The sequence below is a fragment of the Lepidochelys kempii genome, chromosome 4, assembly GCF_965140265.1.
Source record: "Lepidochelys kempii isolate rLepKem1 chromosome 4, rLepKem1.hap2, whole genome shotgun sequence".
Classification (NCBI taxonomy): Eukaryota; Metazoa; Chordata; order Testudines; family Cheloniidae; genus Lepidochelys; species Lepidochelys kempii.
The window spans coordinates 98,933,959-98,952,374 of NC_133259.1; the positions used below are offsets into that span (position 1 = coordinate 98,933,959).

The 18,416-nt window shown below is 38.3% G+C and overlaps 1 protein-coding gene across 4 annotated transcripts in view; it reads left to right on the forward strand.

Moving 5' to 3' along the window:
- Positions 1-10,406, forward strand: part of ARAP2 (ArfGAP with RhoGAP domain, ankyrin repeat and PH domain 2) — a 196,616-nt gene extending 186,210 nt beyond the window's left edge. Inside the window, exons 32-33 of one of the 4 annotated variants that reach the window (XM_073342319.1) lie at positions 205-336; positions 7,723-10,406. In XM_073342319.1, the coding sequence (XP_073198420.1) occupies positions 205-336; positions 7,723-8,070 (480 nt within the window). In that variant the 3' untranslated portion in view covers positions 8,071-10,406. Of the gene's footprint in view, positions 1-204; positions 337-7,722 lie in introns of those variants that run through there. The other 3 variants (XM_073342320.1, XM_073342322.1, XM_073342321.1) reach the window with 3 other exon arrangements.
- The last annotated feature ends 8,010 nt before the right edge of the window (positions 10,407-18,416 follow it).

An 18,416-nucleotide genomic window follows, 5' to 3' on the forward strand; every position in this document is an offset into this window, starting at 1 on the left:
CCAGCAATACTTCTGATGCATTTGTAGAAGCATCAACATAATTATAAAAAAAACATGCTCCTGTTATCTTAAAAAAAAAAAAGTCATTGTTTTATGTGGAGCGATAGTACAACATAGTATATAGGCTTACTAAGGCAATTTTGTACATAAAAAGCAGTGTATAGAGTAAGGAATGCCAAGAGTAAGGAATTTTTGTTTCAACAGCACAGTGATATATGGCCACCAGCTGGAAAAGCAAGAAAACAGTCTATCACTAAAAATCCAAAGATTGGAGGCTTACCTTTAATTCCCATTCAGCAGGAGAAAAATACTTCTAAAACCAGAGGAAATGCAGAGGTAAGCTGGTGGTTAAAGTTTGTGTTGAACTTTAATTACAATGCTATATTTTGTTGTCCTTTTTAGATAGTCCAGGAGCAATACTCTCTCTGGAGTTGGATAAATGTGAGATGTAGATGTTTCTAATGTTAGTGTCCTTTGTATTGCTTTGCCATTAAAGGAATAGTTACGACAATGTAATTAAATGCATTATGAGCTAGCCCTGTGGCAAGTTGGTAAATTAACACTGGATTTGTTTAGTAAGAGCCACCCATTAGAATTAAATGGGATTTTTACCATGAATGTTACTACAAATTAATAAGGATTTTTTTTAAATAAAGTCCTTGATGATATAGCTTTGTGTGTGTACTGTACCATATATTTTCCTGTCTCCAAAGCAGCCTTGCACTTTTAGGTATCTATCCTAAAATATTAGTAGCAAAGAGCTGCATTTGAAAATTAAGTTAAGATGGAACTAAATGCTGTACATTTCAATTATAACATTATTAGGTTGTGATACAGCATGGTCAGAAGGCAGTAGGAGAGTGTTAGAAGTCTTATTCCCTGCAGAGGGAAGAAAGTATGCTATAGATTAATTAAAGCACAGGAAGCCAGTTAAAGCACCTGAAGCCAGTCACCTGATAAAACTCCCCTGCTTCAGTCAGACAAGGAAAGGAGTTGAAGCAGAGTCAATTGGTGTTGGAGTAGAGAGCAGTTTGGAGGAGTTGAAGCAGAGTGGATTGGTGTTGGAGCAGAGAGCAGTTTGGAGGGAAGCAGAGGAGAGTTTGGAGAAGTGCTGTGGTGGGCTAAGAAGACCAAGACCCTAGGTAAAGGGACACCTGGTTTGTGCAGAGGGAGGGCAGGAAGCCCCACAAGCTGAAGGGCAGGGGAGAGAAGTAGTCCAGGGGAAGGAACTGCTAGTTCAAGCAGTTTACTGCTATCCCTGGGCTGGGACCCGGAGTAGAGGGTGGGCCCAGGTACCTCCCTCTCCACTTCCCTCCTGTAGAACACTAGTAGAGCAGTTAATACCCCAGTCCAGGGGTGAGAAATGGTGCCCTGAACCGTCCCCAAGAAGAGAGAGCGCGAGACCCATCAAAGTAGTGCCAGCAATTTGCCACAAGGCTTACAGAATAAGAAGTCTGGAGCAATGGTAACAGCTGTTTGCAGTGACTTACTCAAGTGCCACTAGACTTCTCAGATGAATGGTGTTTCTCAGTCTTAACATAAGTGATTTATCGGATGAACCATTAGCACCCAAAAAAGGAGCACTGAGGTGGAACATAGGAATGGGGAACATTTTGAGTGTGGAACAGAACAGTTGCTACCATTGACCCTACATAATAGTAATAACAACTAACTGTTGTATGTTTTTCATCAGTAGGCCTCAAAGCACTTAACAAGCGGGTAAGCATCCTTTTCCCCATTTTACAGATCAAGAAACTGAAGTACAAGGAGGTGAAGTGACTTGTTCAAGGCAACCCACTCACAGAACTAAGAATAGACCCCAGGTCTCCAAAGTCAGAGTTTAATGCTTTATCCACTAAGCCATACTGCCTCCCTGAGGCAGATGCATGTGTGATACAGTTAGTCAGTCTCTTCAGGCAATTCTGACATTGCTTCCTAAATGGACACTGAGTTCTGTTAACTCTATTTTTTTTTATTCAATCTCCTTTACTCATTCAAAGACCTCCTTTAAATTTACCTTGTTCTATAGTTATTCAATAACCCCTTTTATTCCTACCATTTAAAATATTTTTTCCTGTAAAAAAGAGAAACTTACCATGCAATTGAAGGAACCCCATAATCTTGTTTTCATACTTTCCTTTTGCTTGATGTCACAAGTACAATGTAATGTTTATTATACTATCTTTAAGCTAGCTGGAGATTGAGCATTTTTTGGAAGTAAAGATTTTACCTTTCTTTCTTGAACTACATAATTTTGAATCTAAACATTACCAGGACCACCTTGATTTTGTTGTGCCCTGTTGGCAAGAACTCCATTATGTCATGACAAACATGTGGCAGTCATATCAGAAAAAGGATTATAATTAGTGCTCATAGTGATGTGAAACCTTAATGTTAATAACTAACTCTGCCATAAAAAAGAATCGAACTTGATATATAAAAATAGAGCTACACAGGTCCTGTTTGAATACCTTAAGAAAATTAGAATAAAACTAAGCATTGGAAAGGGTAAACTAGCATTTTTTGCATATATTGTTGGAATCTAAATTAGTCGTCTTAAAGTATGCAACTGAGATAGTTCAAAAGGAGGAGGAGGAAAAATAACATTTCAGTTTAACCAACAAAGGATTTGATTCCAAACTTATGAAGGTAACCATTTCAGTTGTGGCATGCATTTTCATTCCTTTTGATACAATAGACTGTTAAACACACGATGGTAATGTCCTCAGATCTGTATAAAGAATAGCTACAAACTTTCCCATCTCATTGTTTACCCCCTTTCTAGATCATTTATGAATATGTTGAACAGTGCAAATTGTTGAGGCACCCTGCTATTTACCCTTCCCTTTCGCCCCCCCTTCTGAAAACAGACCATTCCTATCCTTTGTTTTCCATCTTTTAACCAGTTAGTGAACCATGAGAGAATCTTGCCTCTTATCCCATGGCTGCTTACTTTGAGCCTTTGGTGTAGGATCTTCTCAAAGGCTTTCTGAAAGTCCAAGTACACTATATTCACATGCTTGTTGAGACCCTCAAAGAATTCTAATAAATTGGTGAGGCATGATTTCCCTTTGCAAAAGCCATGTTGACTCCTCCCCAACATATCGTGTTCATCTATGTGTCTGATAATTCTGTTCTTTACTATAGTTCCAACCAATTTGCCTGATACTGAAGCTAGACTTACTGACCTATGATTGCCAGGATCACCTCTGGAGCCTTTTTAAAAAATCGACTTTACATTAGCTATCTTCATCATCTGGTACAGAGGCTGATTTAAATGATAGGTTAGATAACCCAGTTAGTAGTTCTAAAGTTTCGTGTCTGAGTTCCTTCAGAACTTCTTGAGTAATGCCATCTGGTCCTGGTGACTTATGAATGTTTTAATTTATCTATTTATTCAAAAACCTCCTCTATTGACACTCCAGTCTGGAATAGTTCCTCAGATTTGCCACCTAAAAAGAATGGCTCCGGTGAAAATATCCCTCACGTCCTTTGCAGTGAAGACCTATGGAAAGAATTCATTTAGCTCCTCTACAGCAGCCTTGTCTTCCTTGAGTTTTCCTTTAGCACCTTGATTGTCCAGTGGCCCCATTGATAGTTTGGCAGGCTTCCTGATACTGAAGCAATTGAAAAAAAAATTAATATAATAGTAGTATAAAGGTAGCAGAAAGCTGATTTGCTAAGAAACCCATAGATCAATTTAAAAAAAAAAAGGCTATATGAGGAAAATGATACCAACAAAGTTCAGGACATACTTTTCTGCACTGATTCGTATTTGAAGGAATTTTGCTGCACATGGACAAATAAAATATGTAGCACAAAATATAAATGTATGAAAAACATTTACCAGTAAAGTTTAAATTAAAAATATGAAAGGTAATGGGTAAATAGAATTAACCAATGTGCAACATCTTTAGCAGTATGTGCTGAAAGCACTAACTTATAATAATGTTTTTAGAAGTTTATTACACTACATCAAATGACTAAAATAAAAATATCCCACTTAGAGTAATTAAGCAATTATTAACCAGCTTCATGTTCCAGCACTGTTGCAAAATAGCTATGATATCAGCATCGGAACAGGATCTGGACAGCTGTGTCGGGGATGACTGCTGTGGGAATGAAAGGGAAAAAATAGGTGAAAATCCTGTCTCCATTTTAGTTGACAGCAAAACTCCCATCAACTTCAGCAGAGCCTGAATTTCACTCTTAATATTTAGTGTACTCGGTATCACATAAATGGTAAAAATTGTACCACCTTCCTCAAAGGATCTGCTCTCTGTATGTATTCTGAATTGTGTCTACTTACTTGGCTGATTAAAGTGAGGTCGGGGGAGATAACGGGGGTTATTGCTTTTTTTCATCTTGTTAGCTTTGAAAAGCCAACACAGGTAAAAGACAGCATGTAAGATAGATTTGTCCATTCTTGTACATCATCATCAGAATTATTACTAAATTAAATTTTACACCTCTGCAATCCCATTGACAGAAATGGTGTTGCACAGATGTAACTGAGGACATAATTTGGTCTGACCAATCTTTGTTACTGGTTATATGCAGAAGGAAAAAGGATCCTAGTTTGACTTCCAGATTATCATTATTATACCCATATTGTTTTTGCAGAGCTGGCAGTTAGAGGAAAATATCATTTTATTGTAAAACAGTTACATTTTGATATGGAAATCACTGGGAGAACAATATGGTAATTCTGAACACAGGTCACCTTAGACTAGTGTTTGAAGCACATTACTAGTATGGGAAATTGCTTAGCTCTGTATCTTCTGTATAGTCTTATGTCCTTCTTTACCTTGTACAGCTGGCTTCATCAATTTCCTGGGTTTTATACAACATGCAAATGATAAATTATACATGTGCTGAGCCTATACCAGTGCCACTGAAAAAGTTCTCTGTGTGAGTGATATGCCCCACTTTAAGTAGAAGGAATATATATGGATCTGGTAGTGTATTTCGAAACAGAAGATACTTTTCAAAAGTGATTATTGTTTTAGGCCTTTTCCAATTTCATGTCAGAGCAACTTTGGGAAAGAACAAGGACAAAGAGAGCTCACTGTACCCAATTTAGCAAGGAGCTATATTGTGTTTTAAGAAATGTAATCACTATTTTGCTTCTTAGAAGATGCAAAATTGAAACATGGTTTTACTAGGGGTTGTAAATAAAATGCATTCTTCCAGATTGAATTTCAAGGCAGTAATTTAATACCATGGCTTGCTGACATTTAGAAAGCCCTCCAGCCATGTTACTGCATCTTCTGATCAAAATCGAACTCCTCATTTAAAGAGCCCCAGGGAATACACCAAAAAGTTATTTTGTATGTATTTATGAAGATTTTTTTTATTCAGGGTCATCATACTTATTAATTGAACTCTATTTTGTTTGTAGAGGTTTGCAGAATTACTGTTCAGACTTTATATTCTTAATATACATGGAAAATGAGACCATCCACCGCTATTAGACAGGATAGAACTACTGCAACAGTGAGGTTTTGGGGCAGCTTCTGAACTCCCTTGCACACTTGTGTAGTGATTCTTGGCCACTGTCAACACGTAAACACATTACAGCCACTAACCGTGCTATCACTCCCTATTTCTGTGCTGGCCTACAGAGAGCCAGGGGTAGAGCCTTAGCTGGTGTAAATTGTCGTAGCTCTGTAGAAGTCAGTAGAGAAATGACAGCTTACACCAGAAAAGGATCTGGCCTATATATATAAGCCAGTTTTAGCACATGCAAGGGTATGAAGTGCCCATGCTTGGTCATTCTAAGGCTGACGTTCCCCCAGGTATCAGAACGCCATAATTCCATTAGCATCCACAGCGAAGTTGCTTCTGGGTGAATTTCACTCATAATGAATGGGAACTATAGTATCAGCAACCTTAACTCTCAATTCTTTCTTAGGAAAAAAATCTATTTTAAAATGTCATTAGTTTATTTTGCCCAAATGCAATGACAAAATATTATTATTCTTTTAAATACTGTGTGAATGTTGATTCAGCTGAAATTTAAGAAGTTGAGTAGAGACTACTTTAGTAGATAAAGAATGCTTGAGCTTTGGAGATGGGAGTTCACTTCCTTACTATGTATTTTGTTCCTTTTCCTTCCCTTTTGCCCAGTTAGGGGACTGGAATACATTTTTTTTTTCCAAGAGTGCTGTCCACTTGACTGCACCAACCAGACAAACAAGTTGTGTACTGTTGACAGTGGCATGCTCAAATCCCCTACGCCGGGGTTCTGAAATTTTTTCCCCCGAGGCCCATGTGTGTAACTACCATAGGCTCTTGTCAACTGCTGGAAATGGCTCACCTTGATTATCACTACAAAAGGTTTTATTTCACACACACACACACACACACACCCCTGCTCTCCTGCTGGTAATAGCTCACCTTAAATGATCACTCTGGTTACAGTGTGTATGGTAACACCCATTGTTTCATGTTCTCTGTGTATATAAATCTCCCCACTGTATTTTCCACAGCGTGCATCCAATGAAGTGAGCTGTAGCCCACGAAAGCTTATGCTCAAATAAATTTGTTAGTCTCTAAGGTGCCAGAAGTACTCCTTTTCTTTTTGCGATAAGCTCTGTAGCTCATTATTAACACTTCTTGAGGAAAATTATTAAATTTAATTATTACATACATATAAACTGCGATATTGTAAATAAACAATGTACATGTTTACTTTTCATTTTAATGTAATAATAGAAATCCCTAGCAATATGCACTCAAAAAAATGCTTGAAGATCTTTGAAATGAAACCGTTTTCGTAAAGCTTTAAAAAAAATGTTGAGAGCGAATTGTGTTGTGGTCAAACAGGAAAACACAATTTTGTATAAAACTGAACAAAAAGCAACACAACAATGTTAACAATTTTGTTAAAAATGCTTATTTCATTTTAAAACAAAATGGTTGTCCAATTTTGAACGTTACATTGTGTTCAGTTTTTTTAGTGTAAAATGTGAGTTTCTCTGCTGTGTAAGTAAAGACCCAATCCTATTCTCAACTAATTAGAAAAGGAACAAATATTGTAATAAAATGTAAAATAACTTACAGACAAGGAGTCTTCTTAATGGGATGGATGTGCCTGCTTTTCCTTGCAGTTTTTCCAGCTGGGGACATACATTAGTGAGGCGCATCCTGATCTCATCTTCACTTTTCAGCCTTTCAGCCTTTCAGCCAACTGAGGGTGCAGGCAGGGGGTAGCTAGGGGCTGTCTGTGTGCAAGAAGGTAGCCCAGGATGCAGACAGGGATACCTCGGGGTTGTGTGGGGGCAGGGGGCAGATGGGGGTAGCTAGGGGTTGTGTGCAGAGGTGGGGGTAACTCAGGGTGCCAGCAGGGGTGTAATTCAGGATGCGGACAGGAGGTAGCTAGGGGCTGTGTGCCAAGAGGGGTCTAGCTCAGGATGCGGGGAGGGGCTGTGCCTGAGAGACTGCTGCTGCTATGGTGCCTGTCCATGCGCTCAGTCCCTAGTTGACACAGTGGGGGCAGCTCCGCTCCTTGGGGCTGTGTGCATGCCGAGTCGGGCCTGGCCATGGCTTCGTACACCATTACTGTGGCCAGAACTATTAGCTATGCTGCCCCAGCTCTTCAGCAAAATTGATTTTTCTTGTAAGCTGTTACGTAAAGTAATGAGCAAAACTCACAATCTCAATATTATTGAATATTGTGTTAATTTGAACCATTGTTTCTGATTTCTTGTCTTTATTCAGCATATTAACGATGGAAAGCTGACATTCAGTGAACAAGATGAAAATGACATCGTGGAAGAAAAAAAGAATTTAAAAGAAAGAGCACATATCGTGGCACAGTGCCTAGACCACAAGGAGGAGAAAGTGAGAAACCATGTAAAAAAACATCGAAGCTTGATCTGTGTTGAGGACACAGGTGCTGACATTGCTGACTTACACCAAAGTCCCTATAAAGAATCAAGGACACTGAAGAAACATGAGAACAAAACAAACAAATCTAATTTGGAATCTGATAAGTTGCCACCAAATGTTATTCAGGAACTAAATACAGTTCTGCAGAAAAACAGAGCCCTCCACGAAGAAACCTAAAGCTGAATTTGTAAGAGACAGATCAAACAGGTCAAAAAACCTGATTATTCCAGGCATAAATAGCTTGTTTGTTAAAGTGTGTGTACAGTTTGTACAGTGTAGAGACGATGAAATGTGTTTATATACAGCTGCTGATTTTTAAATGACAATTATGTATGTGCTGGTAATATGACATAATTTAAGATTAAACAGAGTTTTTAAGTGTAGAAAATTCCTGGTATGAAACCCTGGAATTTAAAGCCAGTGGGAGTTTTGTCATTGACTTCAGTGGGGCCAGGATTTCACCCATCATTTTGAATGCAGACTTTGTTAGTGTTCTAACCAGAGTACTTCAATTGAAAATGACCATTTAAATGTTAAGTACAGTTTGCTTATGCTCTGTATGTCCAGAACCCTTTTCTCAATATGGGCGAAATCTTGTAAAAAGAGACCAAAGTGCACATACATACTGTGGTTGTCTAATAATATATAAGAATAAGTAACATGAGATAATCGGATGACAAATCTTGCAGTATCTTCTCTCCGCTAAACAGGTTGAAATTGATTTAAAGAAAGTGTATCTAGGGGACTGGCTAGCTCATATGATCAGGAATGTGAGGTAAAACTTTCATCTTTAGGTTCCTCTTTTGGATGTGACAAGCTTGGTAGTGACAAAGTTGTTATCTGATGGCTATGCAGTAATCACATGTGAAATGAATTTCCTTGTGAACAGATGGCTCAATCACAAAACCACCCATCAAACTGGCACTAATTCATCCTATCACAGAATGGCCAGGAATGAAATGAGCATGGAGACTAAATTATCCTTTCACCCTTAGAGGTGGTCCCACCAGATCAAGATGGAGCAAGACATTGATTGAGGCTGCAATCTGTGCTATAGCTCTTCTGAGGATAAAGAGAGGGTTCAGGCTCTACCAATCTAGTACCCTTCAGGAGCACTAAATTCATTAATATTGAGGAGGGAAGGGAAACTGCCATATTTCATCAAGCTTTATAAAGTGTAATATTGTCCTTATTTAATTAACAAGCATATTTTCTCATTTTTTTTCCTGTTGCCATATTTCTATGAAAGCAGAAGCAGTGTCCTCTGTGATTAGCTTGTTCCTCTTCCTGATATGAATGGATGTCATAACTGTCGTCGTTATGTCACAGTTATGTCTCATGGTGGTTAGCACTGAACACATCAGTCTGGAGGAAGTTAATTCTGAAAGAGAAAGCTGCCATCTCAATACAAGTGTCTTGGTAATCTGTATTTTCTGAAAGGAAGGACAGAAAAGCTACAATTTTATGGGTTTTTATAATGTTTTATTTTTAATAGTCTGCTGGAATGTAGCAGTAGCAAGGTTTCCTCTATCACTCACTTTGCACTTACTCTGTTCGATCGATTGTAAAATCTAAAAGCAAGTTTGTAATTTTTTCTTTTATTTTCCCCAGTGCACTTTTGATTATTTTGTTGGTCTTAATTTGTAGCATCAGCTTAAATCCCATTTGCTTAAGAGTGCTGAATGTGAAATACATTCTTAAATGTTTTCCTGAATCAGGGCCTATCTTTGTGGGAAGGACGATATTTCAGCAAAGTGCTTATGCTGTCTGTCTGAGGCTGGTCCTGAATTTACTGTTTACAGTTATTCATGTATTTCCACATAATTTTTTTCAGTGTCATCTTAAGATGATTGCATAGTTGATCTTTTATTGTGTCATTAAGACTGTTGTTCATTCTAGTGCAGAGGTCTCATGCACCACTGGATTCCCACATTAATAGATGAAAATGGAGTGGTGGGAGAGTTTTTTGTATTGGGTGGGTGTGCCCATATAAGAGAATAACATGTTCTATTTTAATCTTCACTGAAATACTGCAAAAAAGTCTTCTCCTGGTTTGACCATAGCTTGCACAGTTGCTGCAAAGGGTACTAAAAATGTAAGGAAAAAAGCTGCTTGCTTGAAAAAAAAATTCAAACTGAATATTGTTTACTTTTCAACTGTGGTTAAACTACCTGAATTTATGGCTGTTGGATTATCAGTGAAAATATTTCACCTAAAGTATAAATAATCTTTCAGTGTTTTCTACATGCGTAATACATATTGTTTGAACCATGGCACTGTTTAACTTAAACACAACTTCTGTAATAAAATGGAAGTGTGATTACATTCGTTTAAAATTCATTACTCGTGAGTCTCTGATTTCGATTCAAATTATTACCTGATGTTCAATCAGTATTGCACTAGTCACTGAGACTGGTCCAAGAACTGAAGAATAAATGTATTATCTGTAATAGTGTCGTAATGGCTGCTGTGTTTTGTATGTCATCTATTCTGGAATGGGATGGAAACTAATTTCCAGAGAATAAATATTTTCTTTAAATTGTGTTGTGTAATCTCTTCAGAAAAAAAAAAACATCAAGCCAGTGATAATTGTTGTAGCAATTATTTCTATGCATATCTCCATATCATTGCTACTAATCCTTGCAGTACCTTTGTATGGTAGTAATTAGTTATCCCCACCTTACAGATGAGGAAAGAAAGGCGGCAATTAAAATCTATGGTTTGCACAAATCATAAAGTGTCAGAGTTGGAATTAAAATTTAGGAATTAGTAAATCTCACGTCCTTTATTATATTAGACTCCCTACTTAGAAAAGCCAATAAAGATCCCTACTGTTTATCCACACAATGTCAGTTCTCTGTGCATTTTCAAGCTCTACTGAGAAAAGTTTTTAAAATACTGTTAGCCCAGCCGTTAAAAGAGCCACTGAAGAGTTAGCTAGATGTTGTTTTATCCTAGGAATAATCACCAAACTTACATTTCCAGGAAGTGAAAAAGATGATGATGTTTTGTATGTTGTAATACAGGTATGTTGTAATACAGAGAGTAACCTTCTCAATATACTTAGTGTTGCATATCTTAATTACTTTATAAATCCTTCTGGAATTATTATGGAAATGCACATTTATATTAATAGATTCTGAGGCCAGGAAGAACCACTGTGATCATCTAGTCTGACCTCCTATATAGTACAGGTCATAAAACTTCCCCAAAATAATTCCTAGAGCATAGTTTTTAGGAAAAACATCCTCTCTTGATTTAAAACTTGTCAGTGATGGAGAATCCACCACAACCCTTGGTAAATTGCCCCAATGGTTAGTTACTCTTGCCGTTAAAAACGTACACCATATTCTTCATTGAGATCAGAAAAATGTTCTATGCTGTACAATTTACTTCAGTTCATGGCTGACCTTATAATATGTGCTGTTCCTGGTGCTGCAGAATGCATTTCCTTGCAAATTATACCTTGGTTATATAAACAGTAATCCTTTTTTAAAGAACTCAGTTAGTATTGATTTATCTGGTATTGCAGACTACTTTGGAACTACTAATTTAGAATAAATTTGAGGTTTGCTGTATATATGAATAGTTTAATAACTTGTCATTTTCTTTCCTATCTTCATTACAATACATACTAATTAAAAGCTAATGATGTTGGTGTTCTGATATGTGCATATTTAAATTTTGCAATAGCTTAACAGTCTTCACTTGGGTGTCCTGCACTGAACTTTTTTTTGCTGTTTATTTTCCCTTTGCAGGCTATTTGCATGCTCAGGCTATCCATTTTAATTTTTCAAATTCATTATGAGGTAAGATATCTTGGACTTGCTCAGTCTGTATTTTTAGTGTGGTCTCTCCAGCTTTAAGAAACAATAAATAAATGATTGCGTCTGAAACTTTTTTAATTCATGAAAGATTGAGTGTTCGAGATAAAATAAATATACTACTTTGCACTCAATAAAAGCATCTAAGGACCACATCCTACCAAGTATCTAGTCAGCATTGTGAAACTCGTCTCATATGTTTAATGGTCCCAGTTCAGTAACGTATTTCACCATGTGCATAACTTTAAGCATATTGACAGACCCATTGACCTCCTTGGTAGATAGGGTTTTCAGGTGCTCTCAGGCTGCTTTCATTTAGATGCTTAAATATTCTTAGACTTCAATTCTTATGTGGTAACTAATTGTTTTCCCTCCTCCAACAGTGATATTATTATAATATAGACTTTAACAGGATACTCTATGATAAGTAGATATTTAGCAATTCTTCCAGAAATTAGAGATGACAATTTCAGATCCTTTCAAGACTTAAATGCAGAACGTATTTTAATGTGAAGGTCTTTTAAACAGCCCTACAAATTGTCTCAACCTGGGCAACTTTTCTTACTAGTGCCTTCCCTATGTGGGTTCTGTGGGTAGTTATACACACAGTCACACTTTCACACATTCCAAAAAATAAAATGAAGTAAGGCTGGGATATATAGCCCACCTAATAAAAACAAAAGATGGAATATAGAAAAGGGAAAAATGTGATAACTAAATGATAGGGTGTTTATGAACTCTTCAGCTCTTGTAGTCTTCTAGACTCTTGAGTGCAGGCTCTGGAACTAGAAAGAAGAAACCAGACAGTTATATTCTATTAGCACAACATTTCTTGCTTATGGACGAGCTCTGAGTGCTGGGAAAGACTGGGAAAGTCTGGGAAAGACTGGCTAAGGCTGGCATGGCCTGTTTGTCGATGTCATGATTTAGAGCTGTCGATTAATTGCAGTCAACTCACATGGTTAACTCCAAAAAAAATTAATCATGATTTTAAAAAATTAATTGCACTGTTAAATAATAGAATACCAATTGAAATTTATTAAATATTTTGGATGTTTTTGTACATTTTCAAATATATATTTAAATTACAACAGAGAATACAAAGTGTACAGTGCTCACTTTATATTATTTTTATTACAAATATTTGCACTGTAAAAATGATAAACAAAAGAAATAGTATTTTTCAATTCACCTCATACAAGTACTGTAGTGCAATCTCTTCATCGTGAAAGTGCAACTTACAAATGTAGATTTTTTTTTTGTTACATAACTGCACTCAAAAACAAAACAATGTAAAACTTTAGAGCCTACAAGTCCACTCAGTCCTACTTTTTATTCAGCCAATTGCTAAGGCGCACAGGCTTGTCTACAATTATGGGAGATAATGCTGCCCACTTCTTATTTATTGCAAGGTGTTTACATGCCAGATATGCTAAACATTCATATGCCCCTTCATGCTTCAGCCACCATTTCAGAGCACTTGCTTCCATGCTGATGATGCTCATTAAAAAAATAATGCATTAATTAAATGTGTGACTCAACTCCTTGGGGGAGAATTATGAGTCTCCTGATCTGTTTTACTTGCATTCTGCCATATATTTCATGTTATAGCAGTCTCCGATGATGACCCAGCACATGTTGGTTTTAAGAATACTTTCACTGCAGCTTTCACAAAACGCAAAGAAGGCACCGATGTGAGATTTCTAAAGATAGCTACAGCACTCGACCCAAGGTTTTAAGAATCTGAAGTGCCTTCCAAAAGTGAGATGGGTGAGTTGTGGAGCATGCTTTCAGAAGTCTTAAAAGAGCAACGCTCTGATGCGGAAACTACAGACCCCGACCCATCAAAAAAAAAGAAAAAGTCAACCTTCTGCTGTTGGCATTTGACTCAGATAATGAAAATGAACATATGTCAGTCCGCACTGCTCTGGATCGTTATTGAGCAGAACACATCATCAGCATGGACGCATGTCCTCTGGAATGGCGGTTGAAGCATGAAGGGACATATGACTCTTTAGCGCAACTGGGATGTAAATATCTTGTAATGCCAGCTATAACAGTGCCATGCGACAGCCTATCCTCACTTTCAGGTGACATTGTAAACAACTTGTTTGAGTGATTGGCTGAACAAGAAGTAAGACTGAGTGGACTTGTAAATACCTTGTGACGCCAGCTACAACAGTGCCATGCGAATGACTGTTCTCACTTTAAGGTGACATTGTAAACAAGAAGAGTGAATCATTATCTCCTGCAAATGTAAACAGACTTGTTTGTCTGAGCAATTGGCTGAAGAAGTAGGACTGAGTGGACTTGTAGGCTCTAAAGTTTTATATTGTTTTGTGTTTGAGTGCAGTTATTTTTTGTACATATTCTACATTTGTAAGCTGAACTTTCGTGATAGTGATTACACTACAATACTTTATATTAGGTGAACTGAAAAATACTATTTCTTTTGTTTTTTTACAGTGCAAATATTTGTAATAAAATAAATATAAAGTAAGCACTGTACACTTTGTATTCTGTGGTGTAATTGAAATCAATATATTTGAAAATGTAGAAAACATCCAAAAATATGTAAATAATTGATAGTCTATTATTCTGTAACAGTGTGATTAATTGTGATTAATTTTTTTAATCACATGATTAGTCGCAATTAATTATTTTTAATCATTTGACAGCCCTAGTCATGACTTCTCTGAGGTGGTTAGTCTTGGTGATTCTGGAATGTGGCTTATTGACTGAGCAGGCCAACCTACTCAGCCTTATTTTTGATTCTTAAGTGTTTAAAAAAAAAAAATTCATTCCACCTTGCAGCTTATTCCTCTAGTCTCTTTGGCCAAATCACCTTTTACAGAGATTGGAAGACCTGAAGGGACCACTGTGATCATCTAATCTGATCTCCTGTATAACACAGGCCATAGAAATTTGCTTGTAAGGGACTGGAGTGTAGGCAGTGTGGCCTAGTGGTCACAGCTGGGCTGGGGTCCACATGTCAGGAATGGCAGACAATGAGCAGGGGTTGGAGGAATTGCTAGAGCCGGGCTCAATAAGCAACCATCGGGGACAAAGGCCAATTCGGAGACCAGAGATCAGGAGACAAGGTGAGGAGTGGACTTGCCACAGGCCTGAAGTCTGTTCGGTTGCCCAGACAACTTCCTTGGGCACCTTCCAGAGTTAAATAGGCTGCTTGGCCAATCAGAGGACCGCAGGGTGCCGTCACTCTGGGTTTCCTAGGCAGTACTTGCTGTGGCACCACTCTCCAATGTGCTCCTAGACTACAGGTTTGCAAGGCCTCCTGGTGGCATTATGGGAACATCAGCTGGACCACGTTCGGCACACCTGGGTTCTAGTCCCTGATTCCTTACGTTCCTTTTTAACTAGAGAACATAATTTCAAAATTGCTAGGGATGGAGAACCCACCATGACCCTCAGTAAATTGTTCCAATGATTGATTAGGTTTGAGGCCTACCTTGAAGCCATGCAACTCAGTCCAACCATGTGTGAAGAACTGTCATTGTTTAGTGGGTGTCAACTTGGAAGAGTCTCACTTAAGCTAACAATATTAGGTATTTTCCGTATCACAGACTGTTGGTCTAGTGAATCACCCAAAATATCAAAAATCTGGACACTAAAATGGCTTTTGAGGAAGCTGGCTTGGACTATTCTGGATAAAAGCTCTCAAAAAGACATGATCAGTTTACAGAAAATTAAATATAAAGTGCTAAAAGGAAAAGAAACCCCTATCAGAAGAGTCATTCACTTAAAATCCATTGATCTCCAAAATAAAAACAAATTTTTATTTAGGATAAAATTTATTATCTCCACTTCTTTGCTAGACTAAAAACAGACATGTTTTTATTTTTGTTATTAACAAGTCAATTACGGTTACTTTCCTGTTTTGAAACTGGACTATAGTTCAAGCAGTTTATCTTTGAGTTCTAAATGTTGTGGAAAAGCTACTTTAAATCTCAAAATGGAAGCCATTTGAAATATAGTTTTATATAAGGGCTACATGCCTTCACAAGCTATTCTCATCACATCAGCATTAGTTTCCTTAGTTCTCTTTAAATAGTGGATCTGGGTGAATACATAATTTGTGACTATTATTCAATGTTTTTTTCCTGTCAATCACTAAATAAATTATTAGCCATTGTTTCAGTATTTGACTGGCTTCCTTAACTACACATATGTAACCTTATAGAATCTAGAACTGAGATTTTCAAAGCATTGGCCACAAAGACGCAGATTCTCAAAGGTACCTAAATACTTTTGAGGATCTGGACCAAAAATCCCATTGAAATTCAATGGAAGTTGGATACTTTACTCCTTTGAAAATCCCAACTTAGAATTTGACTGGCCAATAGTAAGATACTACATACTGGCAGCTTAAAGTTTTTGCAGTTAATTTGTTAATCTGTCTCCAGTTGAGCCTCTTGGAATATTTCTGCTTTGTTTTAATAGCTCACATGGATCTATTTTGGGTTGGAATTTCTGCTGACATTTTACTATCCTCAACTTCTGTAGAATACAGCCAGGTCAGCATATAATGATGCAATTAAGAAATTTCATTTTTATTAGCATTACAAAAAAGACTTCATTAACTGGTCAATGGTGTGTTCACATAGGACACTGATATGAGCAAGCAGGAAGGCTGGTTGCCTTGCCTTCTACTGGCATATTGATAAATCAGGGCAGATATGGATTTTAGCTGCCTTGTACTGCACCAAGCACATGATCAGTTTATAAATGTATAATAATGAGCTCAGAGATAAAATTTTGAGCTCAGTTTTCCCATGAAAACATGGTTGGGAAGCACAAAATTTGCTCAACAATAGACTTGCATGGTGAGTGGCAGCATTCATGTCATCTGCTGCTTTTTACCAAGCATCTGAGGTAATGCTTGTTGCATCTCAAGATTGGTGCAGGAAAAAGGTGTCCCCTCATGTTCTAAACATGCAACAAGAAATTACTCCTAAATTTCTAAAATAAAATTCCTCCACTTCGTGGGACTGTCTATCAAGCCTCCGCTTGCACAATATATCTTCTTTGAGTAGATACAGTCGTGTATTCCATGTAAGTGTGTACAAGCTCAGCGCACCGAAGCCAGACAACATTGCCTAGCTAGCAGTACTTGTAGGGGTGGCACTTGCTCCCTCTGGCCTTAGCTCCTCCTCTGGCTCTATAAGGGCAGCGACCCCGCTCAGTTCTTTCTCCCTGCCTGCAGCTAGAGTTGGAGCTCTGTATGGTGTTATCACCTCATGTGTTCAGGTTCAGTTTTCTGAGAGTTTTACCTCTAAGTAATAATTAGTAGTACCTTTGGTTTAGTTTAGTGTAGTGTTAGAGTAGTTGGCAGCCCCTTGTGATGCCCTCACCAGGGTTCAAGCATTGTCCGTAGTGTGTGGGGGTAATTCCCAATAGTGATTCCCACACAAGGTACTCGTGTCTCGGTGAGGGACATATTAAGGAATGGTTCTCCATCTGTAAGTCTTTCAAAAAGAGGACTCCATGAGGTACTTGTGGCTGAAGCAGCACCTTCTGGAGCAGGCCATGAGGTCTACTTTGGTGCCATGAGACCTACTTTGGTACCAAGGCCCCTGTCTGATCAGTAGTCACCTTTGGAACTGGCAAGTGATGCTGCTCCATGTTTGAACTCTGGCATTTCCCCAAGAGGAAGAGGAGTCATGTTCTCTCCTCAAGTGCAGCAAGGAAGAGGGCTTGGGGAGACTCTTTCTCATCTTCTTACTGGCACCATACTCCTTCCAGCATACAGAATGGAGCAGGTCCAACTGCTCCCCGGTAGTGTGCTGAGATCAGTGAAAGCACGTACCAGTGACTTCAGTTGTTGCCATGAGGCATCTGTTGAGACCACTACCAATGACATCAGCACCAACACTGTCTCCAGGTGTATCAGGTGACGTATCAGACCTGCTTTTTCTCTCAATTCCCTGGGGTGCTGTAGCTTCTATCTCCATTGTGCCCTTGGTGGTGTCATAATGCTGCTGGGTTCTTCAGCACCAAGGCTCACACCATGCAGGTCCCAGATTCTGGAATTGAGTCCAATGTTATGCCTGCAAGTAAAAACCTCATTGTTGCTGGTGCACCCTTGGTACCGTCATTGCCCTGGCAGCAGATCCCATCATTGAGTTTGATGCTGCCCTTGGCCTCACTGCTAGTGCCTTTTCCAGTACTGGGTGGGAGTATATTTCACTTGGTACTACCAGTGCTTGTTCCCAATACAGCACTAATGCCACCTCCGTTTTGGGCTTCGGGTGAATCAGTTAATTTGTCCACCCCATTTGGGCTGGCTCCCTGTTGAAACCAGAGAATTTCTGGTACTCCTCAAGATCCAGGTCTGTCAACCTTTCCTTCATTGTCATCTCATAGATGCCAGAGCCCATCCCCAGATTACCTTTGGAACTAAGATCAACATTCCCACAGCTGGGTTGGTGTTCTTGGCCTGGTACTTACTGGCCAGAAATGCCATATCCATTTTCCCAGTTGCCTCCTTGGAATCCTTGGGATACTCCTAATTTTTGAGGTCCCATTCTTTGGCCTGCTGAAGGGTGAGATCACTGATCTAGTTGGTTGTTCCCATTCCCAAATCATCTGTGACGGTGCACCCCATAAGGCTTTATGGAAATATGTTTATGAATGTATATATGACATAACATGAATATGTTTTATGCTACATATGCTATG